The sequence below is a fragment of the Condylostylus longicornis genome, unplaced genomic scaffold (genome assembly GCF_029603195.1).
Source record: "Condylostylus longicornis isolate FDR11 unplaced genomic scaffold, ASM2960319v2 ptg000040l, whole genome shotgun sequence".
Taxonomy (NCBI): domain Eukaryota; kingdom Metazoa; phylum Arthropoda; class Insecta; order Diptera; family Dolichopodidae; genus Condylostylus; species Condylostylus longicornis.
The window spans coordinates 16,616,261-16,639,339 of NW_026578009.1; the positions used below are offsets into that span (position 1 = coordinate 16,616,261).

At 28.5% G+C, this 23,079-nt stretch overlaps 1 protein-coding gene across 1 annotated transcript in view; it reads right to left on the bottom strand.

Annotated features, from left to right (window-relative positions):
• Positions 1 to 23,079, bottom strand: part of LOC129609550 (uncharacterized) — a 168,630-nt gene that overhangs the window by 67,347 nt on the left and 78,204 nt on the right. The window contains exon 4 of the mRNA XM_055521527.1: positions 975 to 1,036. Coding sequence (XP_055377502.1) covers positions 975 to 1,036 — 62 coding nt within the window. The remainder of the gene's footprint in view (positions 1 to 974; positions 1,037 to 23,079) is intronic.

Below are 23,079 nucleotides of genomic sequence, written 5' to 3' on the forward strand. Positions count from 1 at the left end.
TACATATTTCGTATTTTATAGAATGTTTGTTAAATATTGAAAATACAAAAAAAAATTGCTGGCAAATCAATTAACTAATGTGATGCACATGCGCTGTGTGCCATGAGGCTGTAAAAACATCGAAATTGCCGCTGCAATATACCAAAATTATGTTACGCGGGAGTTAATGTGTGACGTAACGTTTTTATAAACCTCTGTGTTTCAGTTAATGTCGGGAGCTAAAAAAATTTGATTCTGACACGATTGCTTCTTTATAATTTAATTTTGTACTTTTAAGAATGAATTAACTAATTTTGAAAATAATTCAACAAATGTATGCCATACGCATCTATTCAGATATAGCTTAGAAACTTATCAAGATATTTCAGAAAGACTTAATTACTTTCAAAATCTTGATTTTATAAGCGATGAAAACGATCCAAAGTTGGATAACGTTTTAAAACAGAAACAACATAAAGTCTTAAAATATTAGCGAAACATTATTCATAATATCATATAAATCAGAGCGTAATATTATATAAATTTATTTTTTTTCTTATAGATACCGTCGATTTTTAGTTATGGTTTCGTTCGTGTGAAAATATCGAAATAAGGCACCAAATTATTACGAACAATTTAGAAAAATTGTCGTTTAGTTTTACACGTGACTTTCTTTTTGGATGCTTTCTTGTAATTTCTGCAATAATTTATAGAGATCTTTTTATAGAGATTTCTGTTTGATCTTTCATATAATCAAAGAAGTTTCAACGCCAGATAAATTTATAAGGATCAAATCGAAATACGTACTAAAAGACTTATTCATAAGTGTGTTAATTGCAGTTAAAATTATTCAAACTTATTTGCTTTTTTTACAAAAATAACTTATAGTATGAAATTTTAAAAATAAATTGCACACAACGTTTAAATTAAATACATAAATGTATGTAACTTATCCATATGCTCAAATATAGCATATTTATCATAGTGATATTTACCTTGGAAAATCCTATATTTGGTGTTGGCGCATGGTGTATACCAATATCATGTCGCTTAAATACTGAAAATAAGAAAAAAGAATAAATTAAAAAATAAAACTTACAAAATTGGTAATAAATTTTTAATGGTAATAAATCTTGTTTAAATCTGGATTCTTAGTATCTATTACAAAAAATAAAATAAAATTAAAAATAAAATAAACAAAAAAAACAAATATACAAGAACGCAAATCGGAATAATGCAAATTTTCAGTAAGCGTGTTGAAATGGGGCAGTTAAAATTCTATTTAATTCTTATTTATAGCTAGATTTGTAGTTTTTAAAAGTAAAATAAACATTGTCCACATATTTTAGTATTTATTATAGAAGTTTTGGATACCGGAGAAAAAACTTAAGTTTAATTAAAAAATTTTCCTTCAGCAAGTAATAAGTATTTTGATTCATGTGAGTATATTATTCAAAGTTCTGATTAGTAATTTTAGATATCGCGGTGTTTTGAGTCAATTTAAACTTCTATTTGAAATTTTGTTAAGTAATGTCAACCATGTGCCAATAAATACAACTTGCTATATATTTTGAAAGAACATATTTTTAAATGTCAGTGAAATGTACACAAATATTTAATTACAATCACAGTATTGCCACATGTAATGAGCTAAACATTATGGCAACAAATTGGATAATAGTATAAATTACTGAATCGTGTTTTTAAGTTTAGGTTGAATCAACTTACTAAGTAGGTCATAATGGATTTATGAAGTGGAGTCATTGCTGCTCCTACACGCAGTGTTATCTACACCCGCAGGCAGTAGAGCGATGTCTATTGAACTCAAAAATTTTAGAGAAAATCATGTTTTCAGAAAAATATCTTAGAAATTTTGAGGCAAAATTTAGTAAGAAATTTTGTCTGACGATGCTAATCTTTAGCTCGTGCTTGCAATAAAAAATATTACAAAAGTACTATAATTATATTCAAAAATAATTTTTAATTGCATTTTCTTTACGTTACATAAACTTAGTAAGTTAAATGCCGATTGATTGCGACACTTATTTTATGTTGTGTATTCTTCATATTTTCTATTTTAAAATAAAATAAACTCAAAAGTTTTTCTAAAAAATTATGTATACATACATGTACATATAAAAATAAATCAAGTAAAAACGTTTCAGTCGGTATAAACCGACTGAATAATACCCTGCACTTTGAGCATCTGAGTTAAAAAATTTGTTTTTGAAATATTTAGAAATAACCTTTGTTGCTAAATGGAAATTCCTTGAACCAGTCAAACCAATAGAAACTTCACGGATATTATGTCTGACCTTTAATATCTTTTCAAATATTTCAAATTAGCTTTGTTGTATGTAACAGCGTAGTATCAATTAGGAGTTTTTGTCCAGGCCAGGAATGCCGACGTAGAGTCGAAATGGCATAGTTAATGTTGATAGGGCTACTGTCTTTGTTAATAGCAAGGTTGTGCTTGAGTATTTTGTCCCTACCGTAAAATCGCGCCTAGAAAAGCGGTGCAGGACGGTTTTGCGATTTTTCTGTGGGTCTTCTCGATGGCCTAGCTAGGTCGGGCGCATTTGACATAACGGGAATTGGTCGTGCATTGGCGATACTGAGGAAGTTTAGGACATTATATTTAGGAGCGTCTAAGTATTCTATGGTTGAGGAGGAATGGAACGAGAACAGTTGTTATATTGGCTTTAAGCAAGAAGGATATTAGCATTACTGCCGGTACTTCAGAAACATTACTGCTTCTTCTTGAATACAAGATAGCCTAGAGATTGGATGTTGTATCATTGCGCTGCAATACGGACACGTTGTACTCTGCAAATAGCTACCTGATGTGATAGAGGAGAAAATATCTGGAATGGATGAAGAATGTTAAATGGCTTAGAGGGTTTCCAAATGGCTTCTTAATGGCCTCCCTTACAACTACTATTACTACAGTAATATTAAAAATATTTTAGATTGAATAAGCTTATAAATGAATAGATAAAATGGTTAAATTGCCGTCCTGTAATATAAATATAATTTTCAATATGTAAGTGAGGTTAATTTGTTTTATATTATGTAGCTCATTTTAAGGAAGTAATATAAAGTATAGCGAGATCATTCATTGTGTATATTGGCCTGAAGTTTTTTACACAAAAACAATGATGGACAGGTGGATTGAAAGTGTGACAGGCCCATTTTTTTCAAAATTTTTTTGAAAACATGATAATAGAATTTACATAAAAAATTATCTTATTTATGTATGCAATTTCAATGTGAAATTCGTAGAAACTTTGGAAAAATTTGATAGGAAATATTTTGGCTTTAATCATCTTTATCCCAACCCACTCTGTTTATACTAAATATTGTGTTGCAAAAAGCTTCGAATTCTAAAAACAAATGCGCCTTTAAAAATTATACATTAATTTAAAAAAAATGCAAGAGCTTTTAATTTAAATTCCTTTAAGTATTTTTCTAAATCATACTATAATATTAAGTACAAAATTAAGAAAAATTAGTCAACATTATTTTTTAAAGAACGCTTTAATTATAATGTCTGCATTACACAATATTTTAATATTTGAATAAATTTGCATTTGTCAACTTTTATTCGCGGTAGCAATTAAGCATATAGATACGAAACATTCTATTCAGAGTGACGGGCTCCAATATTTTAAATAATTGAAAAAAAAGCATAATATCAAAAAATAAAAAATTAATTCGAAAAAAATAAACAAAGATAAGATGACAGTCGGCATAAACATAAAAAAATAAATTTTTATAATTTACATTCAGAATTTATAATTGTAATTGATGTTTTTGATATACTCGTATAGTTAGAAGAAGCGTTATAACTGAAAATTAACATTTAAGATTGTTTGTGAACAGGGATGTGTCTTTATGAAAGCTATTGAAACGAGTATCTCACATGCGAACCTGATTTGTTTAATAATATTAAAATGCGTACTTCAACTAACGTATAATTAAAAAAAACCGATTTTTTTTGAATCGATACTCCTATAGTAAAGGAAATATGTCTAAACCAAGTTTATTTTATTTTACCTTACTGATAATGCTAAACTGTGCTGCATCCCTGAGTGTTGTCAAATCGTGTGATACATTTACATATGTGTAGTTATAATGACGTAATTTTTCATAATGCACCTTCTTAATAGTAATACAACTCGTATGCGTCATTGCATGTTTCTTAATCTGACTTCATACGATTTTCAAGGTATTTAATAATTTTTTATGAAAATTAGAAAAGAATTAATTCTTATTTAAATTTTAGTAATTATTTATGTAGATAATAATTTATTTTACATATACATACACAAAAATATTATATAGTAATATTATATAATTAGCTATATACAAAAGTTTCTATGGAATTAGTATTTCGATTCCCTTTCCGAAAAAAAGACTAATAAATATTATTTGAAGCCAAACTAGAGAAAGATAACCTTTTTTATTATGTTAACACAAATATTATTTTCATAATATTTCATTTTGATCTTCATTTTGCATAATAATTAATATTATTAAATTTAACATTCAATGTAATATTTTAAAATCTCAGGCCAAATAATTTAGGCAAAATTTCAGTACTGTGTTTTCAATATTTTCTAAGATATTCAAAATACTATAGAAGTTTCTGCTACCAGAAAGAGTTACGCAATTTCAACGACTTTTATCAAACACCTTGGCCCTACTAATATATTCGCTTGTGTGAAATTTCGATTGCTTTTATAGTTTCTGGGATATAGCCAAATAACTTTTGAAGTTGTATGACAGCTACCAGATGGAACCGAGAAATTTCAACGAGTTTCATCATACACATCGACCCTACTTACATATTTACTTTTGCGAAATTTCAATATCACAGCTTTTACAGTTTCTGAGATATAGCCAAATAACTTTTGAAGCTGTATGACTGCTACCAGAAGGAGTCTACTTATACATTTACTTGTGTGAAATTTCAATACCTCCACTTTTATAGTTTCTATATGATATACCCAAATAAATTTTGAAGTTGTGTGGCAGCTACCCGAACCAGTACCCCGATAATATACAATTTAAATAGGGTTCTGGTATTTACTATAATAAATCATTTGTCAAAATTTGGTAACCTTTATTTGGACGGACAGACAAAGCTAAGTCGACTCAGATTTCGACGCTGATCAAAAACATATACTTGAGTCTATATCTCAGACCATTATTTCTTAGCGTTACAAACGGTAAGGCAAATTTAGTATATCCTTCGAACATACGTAATATATTATTATATTAAAATATTTGTTATTTTAATCAAACACAGTCATCCCTTGCTTCCCGTCGTGTGATTTTTTAAAATCTTAATGTAATTAAACGGGGAGCAATGTAATGTAATGGCACAGTTGACGCAATAAAACGAAGCAAATTAAAAACGGTTCATTATAAAATGTATTTTAATTTTTTATAATCAGACCTAGAAGGGGACGCTGTTGAAGAGACTAGCAAGCTGCTTGAACAAATGGTAGTAGCTGAGAGAACTTAGCACCCGGGACTTAGCACCCAGGAATATCATCTCTTCTACAAGCTAGTAAAACGAGAAACGGGTAAGCCTAGAACCTGCATATAAGTTAACAGACACGTTAAAACATTTCTTTGCTCTAATTTCAAGTTTCGGAGGTCATAGCCAACCGATCAAGTTTGATCATTGGTTGTGATGCAAATGCCAGACACATACTCTGGGCGAGCTCGAAGACAAAGAAAAAGGTACTTACATGATTTTATCTTAAGCAATAATTTATAAATAGCAAACAGGGGCAACATTCCAAGTTTTACTTTTCCGAGCACAAACAGCTTTGCTGGCTGCGAAGATGTCCTAAATATAACATTTAAAACAAACAATTATTTAGCGTCCGAGTGTGCGGACAGAGTGGTCGAGAAGAGGTCCTGTACGGACCAAGTTTGGATTTTCTTCATGGTTGTGTTCAAAACTAAATCTCTCTTACCATATCGGAACCCAAAAAGAACGAATTGGGTTAAATTAGGGCTGTTGTGCGGGACAAGCTCACGACAATACTTAATATGGAAAACAGTATTGACGAAGTCGAGAAGTTAGAGACCCTTGTCAACAATTTTGTGAAGGTTGTGCATGTGGCCTTCAGAGTCTCCTGCTCTCTGAGAAGACTTATTCCCCGTGGATGGGATTCGATACGGTCGGAAGGCTGCTTGTATTAGTATTACTGGTTTTGAGTAATACTAACACACGCAGTCAATTCGATATTAAGTTCGATCCCCACTAATACCAATCTCTCTACTGTGATTAATAATGTCGCAATAGTGACGGACATCTGTACCACGATTCTGGGTCTAAGATCGGTTAGGGTATCCTCGAAGCTGGTAGACCAATACAGTCGTGAGCTGACATTTGTATGGGCTCGCCATAGTGTCACATTTCTTTGGGTCTCGGGCCAGCGTAATATCGCGGGAAATGAACGGACAGATGAGCTGTCTAGATGTGGCTCAGCCATGGGCATTTCCGTGGCGAAATGAGTTTTTCTTCACATCAACACGGTGAAAATGATTATGTATATAGGCATTATTTATCGTGCGCCGGTAACAGAGGGAAAGTTCCATGGACGACAGAAAATATGTGGTCAAATACGACATTAGTAAATCGGGTGGGTTCCTGACGATGTCTTGGAGGGATATTACACGGCAGCTGCCTATATATTTTAACCTTCTATTCAAATTAAATTAAAAGAATGTGTTATGTACCTATATTTACTGTAGACACATAAGACACTTAACACAAAAAAGATAGAAACTTCAAAATAAGTTTCAAACAATTCAAAACAGTAATAATAACACTTTGCTATAATTCTAATAATAACACTTTGCGATGGTTGGAAAAATTTTGTTGATTTAAGTTGTAAAAGGCATAATATTTCTTCAAATTTTTCAGTTCGTTTCGAGCTATTAGCAATGTAGTTAGAAGTTCTATAGGGTAATTTCATACACGCGTAAAATGAGTCAACCAACTAAATAAGTTTAGGCCCTTGTGCAACCACAACATTTTATGTCGTAAAACTATTACTTTGCTATATTCTTTAACATTTATTAATAAAATGTTTCAACACTTATTAAGAAAAAAAGAAACTTAAATTTTTGATGAAACTTTCTATAACAACAAAATGCAATTAATTCACTTTACCGCCTGAGCACAAACCTACAATTTAGAAAAATCTAGAAGACGGAACTCCAAAATTATCATATAATCATATTTTTTTAATCTCTAAGGTTTTTGTAAATCCATTAAAAACATTTCATACAGCAAACAAAAACAAATCAATCTTTTAAGTAACACAAACTTCAGATTTCCTTGATTGTAATCAATCGCCATTTTTTTTAAATAAAAACGCAAAAGTTAATTGCACTCTTATGAAAAATATTAAAATATCAATTGCCAATTTATTAAGATTCTTTTAAATTGTTTTGCTGTTTTCAGTGAAAATTTCTTTTTCAATTTTTAAAGCACCTACATAATCTATTTATCTACTAAAAACAAAATATTTCCTATTGAATTCAAACTGTAACATTATCGTGGTGGTCTATTCAATTTTTCATGTGCATGTATACCTATTCTTCTATGCAATAAAAAAGCATGTGTGCTTTTATGCAATTTCTGTACTCATTAATTTTCCCACAATCTAATTAATCTTCCAAACCTTTATTTTTCAAAAGGAGAAAGAAGAACAAAAAATAATAATTTACTTAAAATTTTTTTAATATTGCGTTTTACTGTGCAATATGTGTGTTTTTTTTTGTTGTATGATTATGTAAGTCGTCTTCGAAATATCGTTTATATTAACATCATCACCAGTTTATTGAAATAGATATTTAAATATATTAAGGTGGTTCACTCATAATATACAGAGATGTTGCTCATAAATTCAGGGGAGTGCAGTTAAAGATTGATCATATGATATTAATCTTTGAAATAAGTATGAGCAAAAAGAATTCATACTATGACAAAATTATGTAAAAGAAATTCTGCTCTAAAAGAAGATGAAACTGTAACAATTTCATGAAACTATGGTATTCAAGTTGTAATCATACAACAAGCAATTAACATTGTGCCAGAATGATACTTTAATGTCGCTTATTTTATTTATTAACTAATTTTTTGTGTATTCTTTTTTCCTACATTGTTCTTCTTTCAAGTTTAATGAACAAACCAGTTCTATTTTCACAATATTTTACACAAGTTTGAATGGCGTGGCAAATAGAAATTTTAAAGTTATTAGAAAATATTTGTTATTGTTTGTTTTTAATTATTTTATAAAGCATTTTATTCTTAAACACATGTTTATAAAATGCAGTAAATTAAAATTTTTTGTTAGATTGAAAATATTTTCGAACATAAATCGTTAATTTTTTACTAAAGTATTTTTTGGGTGTGGGTGATGTTAAATGAGAAACTGTTAAAAAATATTTGTTCCTTACACTTTATCCCCTATTTCTAGGATATTTTAAAACATAGTGACATAGTAAAAGACAGTTGGATCAATTTTTAATTTCATAACGTACGTACGTTTCAAATAATACTAAATTTCGATCGTAAATAAAATGTATTGGGGAAAGAAAATCGTAAAAATAATATTTTGATGAAAGCCTATTGTTAATAAAATGTAGAAAGGATTAAATTTGGCAGAATAAATGCCGAAGGAAAATTAAATTAGAATAATAAAGGGACATTTTATACTATTAGGATCATAGAACTTATATTCACTTGGTTTTTCTCAATATCAACTTAAAATAATTCATTTATTTCATTATTATTTAATTTAATGAATTAAATTCATTTAATTATATGAAGGTAACTTTAAATTGAAGTTAAATTCTAAATATACGGATTCTTTCATAAACGATTTATCAGTTCCATATTACAACATGAAAATGTAAAAAGTTGCAGTTATTCAAACAAATATTTTAGAAATAATTAATAATTGCTCGATTATTACAAAATGTGTATATTGTCATGGCAAAAAAATTGCAATAATTATTGTACTTCAATCTTTAATTTTCATTTGACCTTGATTTTGACATTGATTTTGTCAGTAATTTCGTATTTTTCATCATAAAAGCGGGTGTGACTGAATTTCGTAAATAACTCATAGAATATTGTTAATTTGTTGTCGAAACAAAGTAAGTATGTTGTTTTACTTAAAGTATCAAATTTTATCCGACATAAGAGTTTTTATAGGTGACGATCTTAAATCATAATATTCTGTTAGCTGTAGTAACTATAGAACAGTACTTTTTAAGTTTATTCAAAAAAAAAGAAACTATAAATAATAAGTAAAGTATCTAAAACACAGGTTTATAAATTAAAATTGTAAATTTATTGATTTATATAGTATAGGGTTATGTATAGGGTTATGTATATATAATAGCATATCGGGTAAATGGCACCTGCGACTTTACCTGCACATACGCACTCTTTTGTTGAAATTTTGTATGATTGTTTTGCATAAATGTGACTGAATTTCATTGATACATCGCTCAATTTCCTACTTCAAGCCGTGTGTGGATGTGGGCTTGTTGATACTTCAAAAAATCCAAAACGGGATCCCCAAAACGGGAAATTACACGACCGGGAAATGACTTACGCAGTAATTGAATCGTTTCTCGGGCTGTATGGCATGTGACACCGTGTTGTTGAAACCACATGCCGTCCACACCCATATCTTACAATCCTGACACAAAAAACCAGATTAGCATGTCGCGATAGCAAGCGCCATTAACCATTATTGTCTGACCAGCTGAATTTTGGAAGAAGAATGGTCCGATGATGTCTCCAACCCAAAATCCGCACCAATCAGTAACATGTTGTGGATGCATTCGTTTCATAACAATCACTTATAGATTTTCTGAACCCCAATTTTATTTGTCGATTAACAAAGAAATTGAGTTTGTTCGAAAAACTTTCATTATTTACTAAATATTGCTAAACAATAAAAATGCGATGTTCTTTTGTGTAGCGTTCCATTTTGAATAACCCTGAACTGTAGTCATGCTGAATTTTTTTTGGGTTGCCAACACTTCACAGCAAAAATGGTGCAAAATTGAAATTTTGCGTGAATTGTGACACACCCATTGATAATTTTAATTGAGTTCAAAGTCATTTTAAAATAATTTTATAAACAAAGAAAAATACGTCAAGAGCGACCGAGGAAATTAATTTTAAAATTAGTTCTGATTGAGATTATATATCGTCACCAGAACGATTTGAGAAGGAGCGAATATAGTAACTCTAGATGCCTTAGCTATGAGAATAGAGGAATGTAAATGTGTTGAAACATTTTTTTTTAACTTTTTTATTTTTTTTAACAAAACTATTTAGTTTTCTGAGTTAACCAATAATATGTTTAACCAAAATGAACGCTTCAGAGCAGTAGACAAGTTATCAAGTTTTGAATTGCCGTTTTATACGAAGAGTCAAGACAAGTCAATACGATTTCATTCGTAGTGAAGAATATTGTACAATAATAATATAATGAAAAAATGTCAAAACAGGGTATCGGCTGATTTAAAATTTTAAACAATATAAACATACTCATTTTGGTTCGTATGACAAATTTTAATCTGAGGTAATAAGATTAAAGTTACGTTTTTGGTAAAAATTAATAAATTAGAAATTGAATTTCTCTGCAATTTCTTAATTAGCCGGCAATTTTGTAAATTGCAGATTCCTCAACTTTTTATTTGCACTTGGCTTATTCCCTGAAAAACAGGAAACAATTTCAGTAGAATTGAATATAAACTTTATCCCTTTGTTTTCTTTCCTACCTCTTGTTCACGAAATTGAAATCAAAAAAAAAATTTCTGTTTTACTAGAACTGTTTGTAAAAAAGCTAAACTCACTTCTCATTACTCCGAATCCCATTTTTTAGAAATGGGTGTAAGATGTAAAAAGTATTACAGGCAGTTAATTTGTAAATTTAAAATAAAAAAATTTGTACATGAAAATATCGGTAAAAATTGTTAACCAGAATATTAATAACACTTTTTAAAAGTTTATTTTTTCTACCTATGCTTCCACACTTTCTTTAAATTAACGAAGAAGGATTTTTGGTAAGGAGAAGTACAAATGGTCAATTATTTAATTCTTATAATTAGGTAAATATTTTTTCTCGTTTATACTTTTTTATCATAAATCCACAATTTACACATTATTCCCCATTTTCGTTTTGCTTACTATCACTACCAATTATACCCTTCAAGAAAATTAAAGAAAGAAAGATAGAAAATCATTTGTTTTTACAATTTTATATATTTTTTCCGAGATTTCTTTTCTTGTTTTTTTTTTGCATAAACATATTTCTCTCTTTCTTTAGTTTTATAAATTAAAATGGGCAAGTAATATACAGTAATTTAGGATGTGTTTTATTGCACGAAATGCAACACTTTAAGTCTTTAACAAGATTTTAAATTTGGATAACACAAAATCCAAAGCAAGACATGCTGCCGCAGTTAGTTATAACATTGCATGCATGATTCATAACTCCCGCACTATGATTTTTTATTTTTTTTATTTTAATTCTATATAATTTTTCTCTTAATAAAACTGAACTTTGTATTATTTGTGCGTACAGGGTAACAAAGAACGAACATGTATCATGGAGCATTTTTATCGAGAAGCTTCAAAATACAGTTAAAAAATGCGGTTTATTTCAAGTTATTAAGTGAAACATGAAAATAAGATAAAGATTATATAAGATAAGATAAGAAAAAGATCTGCCATAAAGGTGTTTTGGAGGTTTCCCAACGAAATTATAAAATTGCGAAAAACATTTGAAAAATGATTTTCTATTTAGCAGAAGTGTGACGACTATTGAAGTAAATTTAATGTTAACTCTTAGAGCCTTGGTCTAAAATTGTTATTAATTAAAATTGTTTGAAAATTAAGAGCTTTATGTCAATAAAACTGTTGTATATTATAGCTATATTAAGTAATCCTATAGGAAAACCGAAATTTAAATTTTACCGAATTTATATGTTATTATTTTTATATGTATGTATGTATTTGAAACAATAAAATCTGAAAAAACTGGAAAACTGAAATATTGGGCTATTTCGTAATACACTTGCCGTTTATTATTTGGATTAGAATATGTGTTTTATTGCAACCAATTAACTGCGTTTTAAATACCTCACCATTTGATATAGTTAAAATTATACCTCAGCACCTTGTAATAAGTTAACCCACCTATTTACAAACATATATGTATATGTATTCTTTTTATTATTTCCATAAAAATTAAAATAAAATAAGATAATAATTTGTTAAGGTAATAATAATAACAGAGGGAAGTATGTAAGAAAGTAAAGCAATTCAACACATTAGCGGTGAAATATTAAAAATCACAATTCTTTGATAAACAACAGAATTAATGGTACTGCAACAGATTTACAGAAAGCTAAATAATTCTCTTTAAGAGGACGCTGTATGAAATTACTCTAAACTTAAATACAAGTATATCTTCTGGTGCATCATATTGCATTTTGTTTAGTTGTAAAAAAAAACGATGTTAAGGAAGGTGTGCACATAAGATTGTAGATGTGTTATTCATATAAAATAATATGAAAAGAATGGTTTACGAAATGTGTAATTTACTTAAATATGAAGAAAAAATTGTGACTAAAGCAGAACACAATTTTTCAAAACAAGGAAAAAATATTGAAATAAATTGCGATCATTAACGCGGTGGTCTGTTACTTATGATTCTTTTAATATGCAACGTAACTAATCACACACATTTATTTTTGCTTTTAAATGGTAATCTAGATCAAATGAGCGAATAATTTCAATAGCAAAAAATAAAAATAAAAATATTTCGTTATTAAAAAAAAACAATTTTTTAAGTTACAATTTGTTTAATTTAATTTTTTATGTAAATGTAATGCACAAAAGTACTTAAACATTTTAAAAGCTACATAAATAAACAATAAAGTAATTTGAACAAAATAATTTCAGAAGTAAGTTTTAAAATTAAAATAATTCTTTGTTTCGCTTAACTTCATTAACATAATGTAAAATTTATTTTAACTTTAAATAAAATTACTAAATCACGTTTGACAGAATATTAAAACAGCATTTTAAACCATTCAGGAGCTTAAATGAGTGATTTCAAAGTAACCAAAGTATTGCATTACAAGTCGGATAAAAGCAAATCTTTTAACCCCTTCAAATATCATAAAAACTGTGGCTAGTTCGTTTCTTTAATTCCCATATACTTTAAAAAACAAAAACAGTAAACCCTATTGCAACGAATATGTATTGCGGCCGAAAATTTTACAAATGAAATAAGACTAAAACAAGTAAAAACGTTTTGCCTATTGCCCTGCACCTTTCGTTGTTGTATAGCAATTACTCGAACCTGTGAAGCCATTCTATAGAAACTTCACGGATATGTCTGACCTATGATTGCACACCCGACTGCCAAATTTCATGAATCTGATTTTAGTGTTTTTCCAAATATTTAACGTTAGCTTCTGTCCACTAAAACTCTAGAAATATATCTGACCTATAATTGGACATATGAGTGCCAAGTTTCATGAATCTGGCTTTATTATTTTTCCGAATATAACAAATTTGCATTTGGAGTTGTATATCAGCCACCTGAACCATTAAAATTTTTAGAGCATGTGCAGAATATAATTGGACACATGTATACAAAATTTTATATTTATATCTTAATTAGTTTTTAAAATATTTAAAATAAACTCTTTGAGTTGTATGGCAGCTACCCGAACCCGTTATCCGAATTAGTCCAATTCCAATAGGGTTTGTGCTTGGCACAAAATAAAAAACTTGTGAAAGTTTGGTGTCGATTGCATCATTCGTTTTTGAGTTATCGTGCGATCGGACGGACGGACATGTCTAAATCGACGTAGAATTTTATGCTGAGCAAGAATATATATATATATGTCCCTATCGCAGACGACTCCTTCAAGTAGTTACAAACTCCATACCAAAGTTAATATACCCTTCACGAAGTGCAGGTTATAAAAATATGATAAAGCCTGAAAAGTGATGAAAGTGCTTCAAAATTTAGTTCAATAATGTACACATACATATACACATACTTGTTTTCATAATCAAATTTAAGTTTTTGAACTGAACTAAGAAAACGGTCTCAGTTACAATAATCGGCGTTTGCAAACTAAAAGTTTTTTTTTTCTTTTTTTTTTTTCCTTCTTCACTCCTTTAAGGAGCATAGGGCTAGTGCATGATATCTATCATGCCCTAGTTTCTATAGTCATAGAGAGTTACCTAGGTAGGTGACTAGCCTGCCGTAGTTTTTTTTTTTTTTTTTTTATTTATATTAAATATTTCAGTTTATTAATATTTTACTGTTTATTTTTCTTTAGTCTTTAGTATCGAATATTATGAATATTTGAAAATTACTTGTATAATATTTATTAGTATTGCATATTAAGTTATATAATATTGAATATAATTTTTATAGTGACCTGACCGGGGTTTGAACCCGAGACCCTTCGTTTAAAGGGCCGGTGCCATAACCACTGCACCAATGGTCAGATTGCAAACTAAAAGTACAACTTTAAAATTATTATTTCTTGCGGCAAGATATTTGCCGCCGGTTTTTCGCTTTTATAGAAATTTTGAGGAGTTTACAGTTTTAGAAAAATTAGCAACCCAAAATCTCCAATATTCTTTCCAATATTATTGAAAACGTATGGTAAAAAACAGTTTATGACAAAGAATGTCTTAAGAAATCAATTGTGAATTAATTGAATCAGTGCCGAAATTTCATTAAACAGGAAAAAGCTTAAGAGATTTGCAAAAACATGACTCTCGCATCGTGACAAGAATTCGATGTTTTCAGATTTCCCTTATTTACTTTTATAATTCCCTCTCCAACTTGGGAATTAATTCCCTTCAAAGTTTGTACCTTAAGTTCTATCAAAGTTCTGTAAAAGCAAAACCGTAACAGTAATCGTCTTCCTATTGAATTACAAGGGTATACCCCAAATTTTTCCAAAATCATTACTTCAAGATTTTTCCTAACTTTGTGCAAATAGGAAATTATCTCAATAAATTTTCATTACTTAAACCTAAAATACACATTTAATCCTAACCTTAAATTGTTGAAAGGATATAAAACGGATAATTTAGAAACAATAGATTTAAGCGACTACATATTCAGCAAACACCATAGTCCTAAATTTTTGCAAAATCAGAGTATTTAATTGGATTCTCTTTTTACAAATAACTTGAAATTATTAAAACCATTGATCTAGATTCCAGAATTTGAGAACTAAAAATACACTTAAAGTATCAAAACTAAGAGAATAAGACAAAAATCTCATCAAAAAGAATTAAAAACTGAATGCGCGCACCTGTGAACAATTTAACCTTCTAATTGCGCCTTACCTATAGATAATTAAATGGGTAAAAAAAATAAAATAACAAAAACTCTTTTTAAAAAATACATATATGTAGTATGTGTATAATAATCAGATGGATTAACAGAACGTTAAATACTTAAACAAATAAATGATTTTGCAAAATAAAATAAAAGTTATAAAAAATATAATAACTAATAAAAAAAATAAAAAAAATTACTAAGAATCGTCTAAGATAACCGTAATCTTTCAGTTTTTTATTACTTCACGAACGAATGCATCATACGTAAACGGGGTCCTCGTTCTTTGCTAATAGATATTTTCATTCTGTATGGGAAATTATATTTTGTCTAGTGAAAAATCCTTACCTGCTCTTCGTTTTTCTTGCCCTATTTAGCACATAGGATTTTTATGAAATTGTATTTGTGTAAATTGTAGGTTATACGTCGAGTACTTATATGCACACATATATTGTGTGCATATATGTAATAAGTATCAACGTAACGTTGTTTATTGAAGAATATTTAATATTGTGTGTATGCACTTGAAGTATGCAAAATTTGTTATTTTTCCTAGAAGATGGGCATAATGCGAAAAAGAATATTGTTTTTCTTTTTATTTAGAATAGATAAAATGTACTTCAAGAGCACAAGTATTTTAATCGATTATAATAACAGCTGCCAGCTCATTGAAAATTGTTTAAGGTTCATTTCAAGTATAATGCTTGTGGTTTTATTTTTGCGAGTTTAAAGTAAATTCCACCTTTTTTCAACTTTAATCTACGCTCTTAAAATTGATTTTAGTGGTAAAAGAAAATATAGACAGTACTTTATAGAATATATCAATATGTGAATATTTGTAAAGTAAAAAATATATTGAATACACACACATACAAAATTGTTAAGAGTGTATACAAACATGGCCAAACTGCGGCTCGCGAGCCGCATGTGGCTCTTCAACCAAATTCATGCGGCTCTCGAAGAAAAAATTAACAAATATTTTTAGTGCAGCTCAAGTCGAAAAAAAATATTCCAAAAAAAAGTTTTTTTTTATAGAAATTTGACTAAAAGTAAAAACGCAGTAGAGTATAAGTATCTTTTCCCACACTTTTTAATTTTGTCAACGCTTACTTAACATATGGAAAAATAATTTGTATATATTGTCAAAGCTTAAATTCTTAATCACTCAACTTAGATTTGCAGGGTCAGCAGAAAACTATTTCTGATCTCACGCAAACAATCTTTAGTTTTCAAAAAAAATGGTACTTTTTAAAAATGATGTAATGACAATGAATTTCAATCATTTTCCGAGATTGAAAGAAAAAGTCGGAAATAGAAAATGAAAAGCTTAAAGAATATGTGGATAGATTGCAGGAGTTGATGGAGAATTTTAATTTACGATTTCAAGATTTAAAAAAATTTAAAATTTGTATAAATATTCTTGTAAATCCATTTGAAATTGATATTATTGGTGAAGACTTCATATTTTCACAATATTTACTGAGTAAGTTATTTTCAATGTTCGGCATAACATATTGCTGCGAATCATTATATTCTACAATCAAATTTATTAAGTCCAAGCACCGGTCGCAGCTAACAAATGAACATTTGACTGAGCTTATACGTACGGCATTCACAAATTATAAGCCAGATTTTCATAAATTTGTAATACACACCAAGCCACATGCCTCAACCAGTAAAGTATAAAAATATCATATTTTTTTCTTTAATTCTAACTCTTTTTTATTTGTAGAACTAAGACATTTTCAACCAGATATTACATAATTTATAATTTATATCATTGCGGCTAGCAAAAAATTCAAAATTTTGAGTTTTGGCTCTTACCATGACCAAGTCTGGCCACCCCTGTATCAGGAATATGACAAATTTATATTATAAGCGAAAATAAACAATATTTTCAGAAATATTGAAAAATTTTTCAAAAAATAGAACTTTCAGCAATATGCTCGTATGGCCATTACTTATTATTTAGAACGAAAGTCACAGCAGGAAATAAATAACTAGTAACACGGATATAATGACTGATTCAAGAAAGTATAAATTTCGAAAAACAGTATAGCGTACCAATAAAATGAGTTCGTACCGTTTATAAATTAAAAATGTTAAAAAGCACTGATATTGTGTATTCATATATTATTTATTTTGCAACAGTTTCGAATACTACATACATAATATAATAACTATAACAGGTGAATGATATACTCAAATTATTTTAAAATATTTTCTCACGGAAAATAGAAAATACAAAATTTAGTAATTGCATAAGGGGAAAATTAAAAATAAGCGTTAACATACAATAGATGTGTCAGATTCATTACCGACCGCATTGTGTATACAATAGGTAGGTTATGTGATGGCAACAAATTTTGCATATCGAGTTTTCGGTGGGAACACACTTCTCCATGGTAGGGATGTGTAAATAAACTTTTTTTAGCAAACTGTCGGTCTGTCTGCCTGTTTGTGAGCGAGTGTATCTCAAGTTCGGCTGAACCGATTTTGACAAAATTTTATATGTCAGTTTATTTCGACTATGGCACGGATTGATCAACTTTTGGGATTCTGTAAATTTTTTGGACAGATCAAGGCTAGGAAACTGATCTGAGGGTCGATTTTACATTTTTTACCATATCTACCGAACGAATTAATGGAATTTCTTGAAATTTGATATTTGAGTTGTGGTTGTTACCGAAACTATCTGGCGAGCATTTCCGGGACTTCGGGTAGCACAAAGCGAAACTCTACTAGGTATGTTAACTACAAGCTTACTAATGCCCTAAAAATTAGAAAGCATTTAACAGGCAATTTTAAAACATTCTGTAACACTTTCACTTAACTAGACAATACACATTGCGGTCGGTTATGTGCTGACCACATCAGATTTTTTTCTCTTTATTTTAGAGTACAAATGTGTATGTACTCATTTTTATTTGGAAAGGATATCTACGAAAAAAAAAGAATTAAAAAGAGAAAATCTCTTTTAGCTGTCAAATTGATTGTCATTTGAGTTAATTTTAAGAGACGATAAATTAATTTTTGCATGAATTATCAATGCTTATAGATTTTGTTTAAGCGCCCCGCTATAGAACTAAATTATCTGATTGTTCCGGATAGATATCGTAATTATTTTAACTTGAATATATGGAACAGATTTAATTTAAGCAATTTTAATTCAATATTAGACTATTATCGATGGAAATGAAATAGACATACGTACATATACATATTTAATTCGAAAATATTTTATGCGAACTAAAATATTTATGCAAACTAAACTACAGTATTTCAGGAGGTTTTAATAAGCATAGTTGAGAAATTCATAGCTATATTTATATGTGGATTTTGTAATTTCTGGATTTCAAGTTAAGTTAAAGAAAATTTAACATGTTATTTATATATGATTCCAACAATTGAGCATTTGGCTATTAGGCTAAAAACATCGAGTATTGTTGTGTTGTTAATAAAAATCAGGACTTTAACTGCCAACTTTTTAGGCCTATTGACATTTAGTGCAACGTTTTTTGTCTCATAATTTCCGTCTTTCCCTTTCGTCAGTTCGCCCGCACGTTTGTTAACAAAATTTCTTTAAAATAGAAAGCTGCAATTTTATATATCCAATGATCTCTCGAAAACAATTTACTATAGTAGAAGAATCTTTTCACCTACTTTCCTCTAAATTTTATAATTCACAATTTCATTGAATTGAAATTAAAAAATAACAAAATGACCATTGAAATTAGTAGCTATGCTAAACCTATTCTCCTTTTAAATTTTTGACATTGTTTTTTTTTTCTTAAATGATGGGATGTAGGAACTTAAGGTATTAACGGTTAAGGTATTAACACTCTTTTTCCCTCTGCCTCCACTTCCAAATTATCTTCTCCCAAAATTTCATTTTTAGAGAAGGTAAAATTCGGTAACGATCTGCTGATTTTCAAAGTTTCAATTTTGCATTAATTATTTGATGCATTAAATATGTTCGATGTATTAATAATAATAATTAAATAGAAGATTTTTTCAAAAAGTCATGGGAAAGGTGCTTCTTTACAAATCATTGGGTTTTATCTGAAATTTTATATTGTGCTTAAATCTATATTGTCGATGTAGGATGAAAGGTAATATACTTTTTAGTAAAGAACGTGTGTAATTAACTTTACATTTTAATATACGATGCGAATAAAATTTTTTTCATATTTTAATTACCTCCTTAATACTTTTGCAGGAATACTAATCTTAAACTTTTAGGCTATAGAAGCTCTCGGTCAAATAAATACGATAATTTTTTTATTTTATGCGAATATTAAAGAGAATTAACCTTTAAAATTTGGGTTAAATAATGCGAAACAATTCAAATTATTAATCTTTTTATTTTGCAGAAAACTTTTAACGCTGTTTGACGAGAAAAGTTGTGAAAAGCTTTGATTGAATTTTTATGGTTGCTCTAACTAGTTTCAACGAAAACCTCACATAGATATTTCATTTGCTTTTCGTTTTTCATATGAATTATTCTGATAGCTATAATTAGCGCCTTAATTAAAGAAATTTACATTGATTTTTTTAAGTTTAGTTAATCATAATAATTATTTAAAATTTTCGCATCTTAAAATTAATTTATTTAAGAAAACAATTATAATTCCTGTCCTATTGCATCATAACTCTTCATTTTACCGACCGCTTTGTGTACTATAAGGTAGGTTATGGTGGCACCAAATTTTGGATGTCGAGCTTTTGGTGCACTTCTCCATAGAAGAGAATGGTAAATAAACTACTTTTAGAGAGATGTCGGTCTGTGTGTGCGCGCGTGTATTTCAAATTCGGCTGAACCGATTTTGATGAAATTTTATATGTGGGTTTATTTCGGCTATGGCACGAATTTATCAACTTTTGGGATATATCAGATCTCTGGTACTGGACTTTTTTCCAGACCAATTTAACATTTTTGCGTATATAAAGAATGATACTAAATACTAAATTTCAAATTGAGTATTTTAATCTATAATTTCTTTGGAAAGATCAGGTCCCGAAAACCAAACTGGTGGCCAATTTTACATTTTTTACCATATTTACGGAATGGATTGATGAAATTTGATAAATGAGTTCTGGCTCTCACAGAAAATAACCGGTGAATTTTCAGGAAATTCGAGTGGCACAAAACGAAATTCTACTAAGAACTAAATTGAAAGTTTTCTATGTATTCTAAGTATTTAAAACAAGATGTTGTTATTATTTAAATATTCCAAAAAAATTAATTTCACTTCTTGAATTTTGTCCCAAGTACAAAATCCCAAGAAGAAAAATATGAACCTATGTAAATGAATTGTTAACTTTTTTTCCACCTAATCACATGCATATTCATATTTCAACAGGACATTTTCCTTCAACAATTTAATTTTAGATCTCGTATTTAAGTAATTATTGGTCTAAGTATTGAAAGCGATTCATTGAAATATTATCTTTTCATCATCCTATTTAAATAAATTTAGCAAGAATATCTTCTTAGAGGAGTAGTTCTCTGAAAGTTCATACTAATATGAAATTTAGTATTTATTAATTAATTAATTAATTTAATTATATATACAGCTGATTCAGTAAAGAGTAAAATATTATAAATCATTGTTTAGACCATCAAAAATGGATAAAATTTTTGTTTGGAACTAGAAATTTTCACGAAATGTCCAATACAAAAATTGCCAATTACTAAAATAACGGTTCCTAAAAATATCAACTGCTTTTCAGAGTGACTATTGTCATCAAAAACCTAATAATTGTTGATAATTACAAAAATGGTTTTTGTGGTACATCTTCTGTACCATTAAAGATAAGACATTTAATGATTTAAATTAAAGATAAGATTTGTATGATTCAAATTGCTTAAGAAACTGGACAAAATTTAGTAAAAATAAATTTCCAAAAATTTCGTTCTAAATTATCGGTTAGAATTTTTCCCATTTTTGACATCCTAAACAATTATGCATAACATTGTACTCTTTACTGAATCACCCTATATGTTACCACTTCTGAGGTGTGTAAAACTACAGGTACTTCTAGAAGGGATAAAAATTTGGGACAAAAGAAAAATCTGACATTGGAAATTTTAGCTCGAAAATAGCCCTATTTTAAAATTTTCTAAAAGATTGTGACAAAAAAGTTTATAACAAAAACACGTCTTTCTTCTATACTTTACATTATCACAAACTCAAACCAATAAATCAAATAATATTTGAAAATATATTCTACATATTTTTAAGATGAAGTCGGAATAGGAACAAATGTAATGTTTTCCAAACACATCAGATGTTTTGTGACATCCGGTAATTGATGCTCCATTTGTTTTTATTTTGAATATGTTTCGTTAGGAAGGTTTAAATTATTCATAAAGGCTTATGTTTCTACATACATATGTACTTAAAACTTTTGCGAATTTTTCTTTAAATATTGCAACAATATTTTTTTGCAAATATTTCTTAAACGTTTATAGGCTCTGTTATATATTAAAGAAAAAAAATAAAACGAAAAAACATAAACCAAATAAAGTAAAAAAAAAACTTTAAAAATAATCCAAAAAAAGAAACATACGATAGTATTCCAGTAAGCATCAATCTAATAACTTCCTCGTTATCAGATTGCCAATTAGCTACCCACTAACTATACAGTACCTTGAATTTGACTTTCTAATTCTTTATTTTATTCATATTTTGTATAACTCCTCAAAAAACATACTATTTTACATTATATACACGCTGATTCAGAAAGCTATGCAACAACATATAACATTGGTTAGAAGATCGAAAAAGGGTAAAACTTTTGTGTTGGACTTAGTGCCAGATCCCAAGGGTTTCCCAGTTCCAGGGGTTTTAACGAATTTTCACGAAAGTTTTTCTGGATTATAACTTCCATTCTAAAAAAGATAGGAACCTAAAAAAATAGTTTCTAAAAGGCCTAGCAAATGACTTTAAACAAACATGTTGCTTGATTCCGTATTTTATGTACCTTCGAAATACCAAGCATTCGAACTTTAGGGAAAATCAAATTTTTCCCTTGTTCTATATTTTCAGTTTTTCCAGTTTATAATTCTTATACTTCATAATTTCGTAAGAAAATTTTTTAAACCTTGACATTTTTTATAGAATTTTTCCTAGCTGCTTAAACTTTAATTTAAGTGCTCAAGCATTAAAATTTTTTTTATGGTACAGAAGATATAGCACAAAAACGAAGATTTTTAAGCGAAAATTTTAAAGGCCTGATTTTTCTTGATGATAAGAGTCACTCAAAAAAACAGTTGGCATTTTGGAAAGCCGTTATTTTGATAAAAAATCTGAATTTTAATGGTTTTATTGAAATGTAACAAAAAATAACAAAATTGAAACGAAATTTTATACAAACTTTTAATTTGAAAAAGAAAAACTGATTTTAAAAAATTTAAAATTTTTGAAAAGAAAAACTAAAATTTTGTATTAGGAAAAACAAAAAAAAAATCTAGTATTCAAAAATTTTTTTCCAAACTTTTCTTGGTAAAAAAAATTGATAGGTTTTTTATTTTTGCCAATTTTATATGGTTCGAAATTTTTAAATGCATTTTTCTCACATTGTAAGGTGCAATGTAAAAATTTGCAAAAAATAGTTTCGAAATCTAAGACAGTTTGGCATCTGATGTTATTAAAATTAT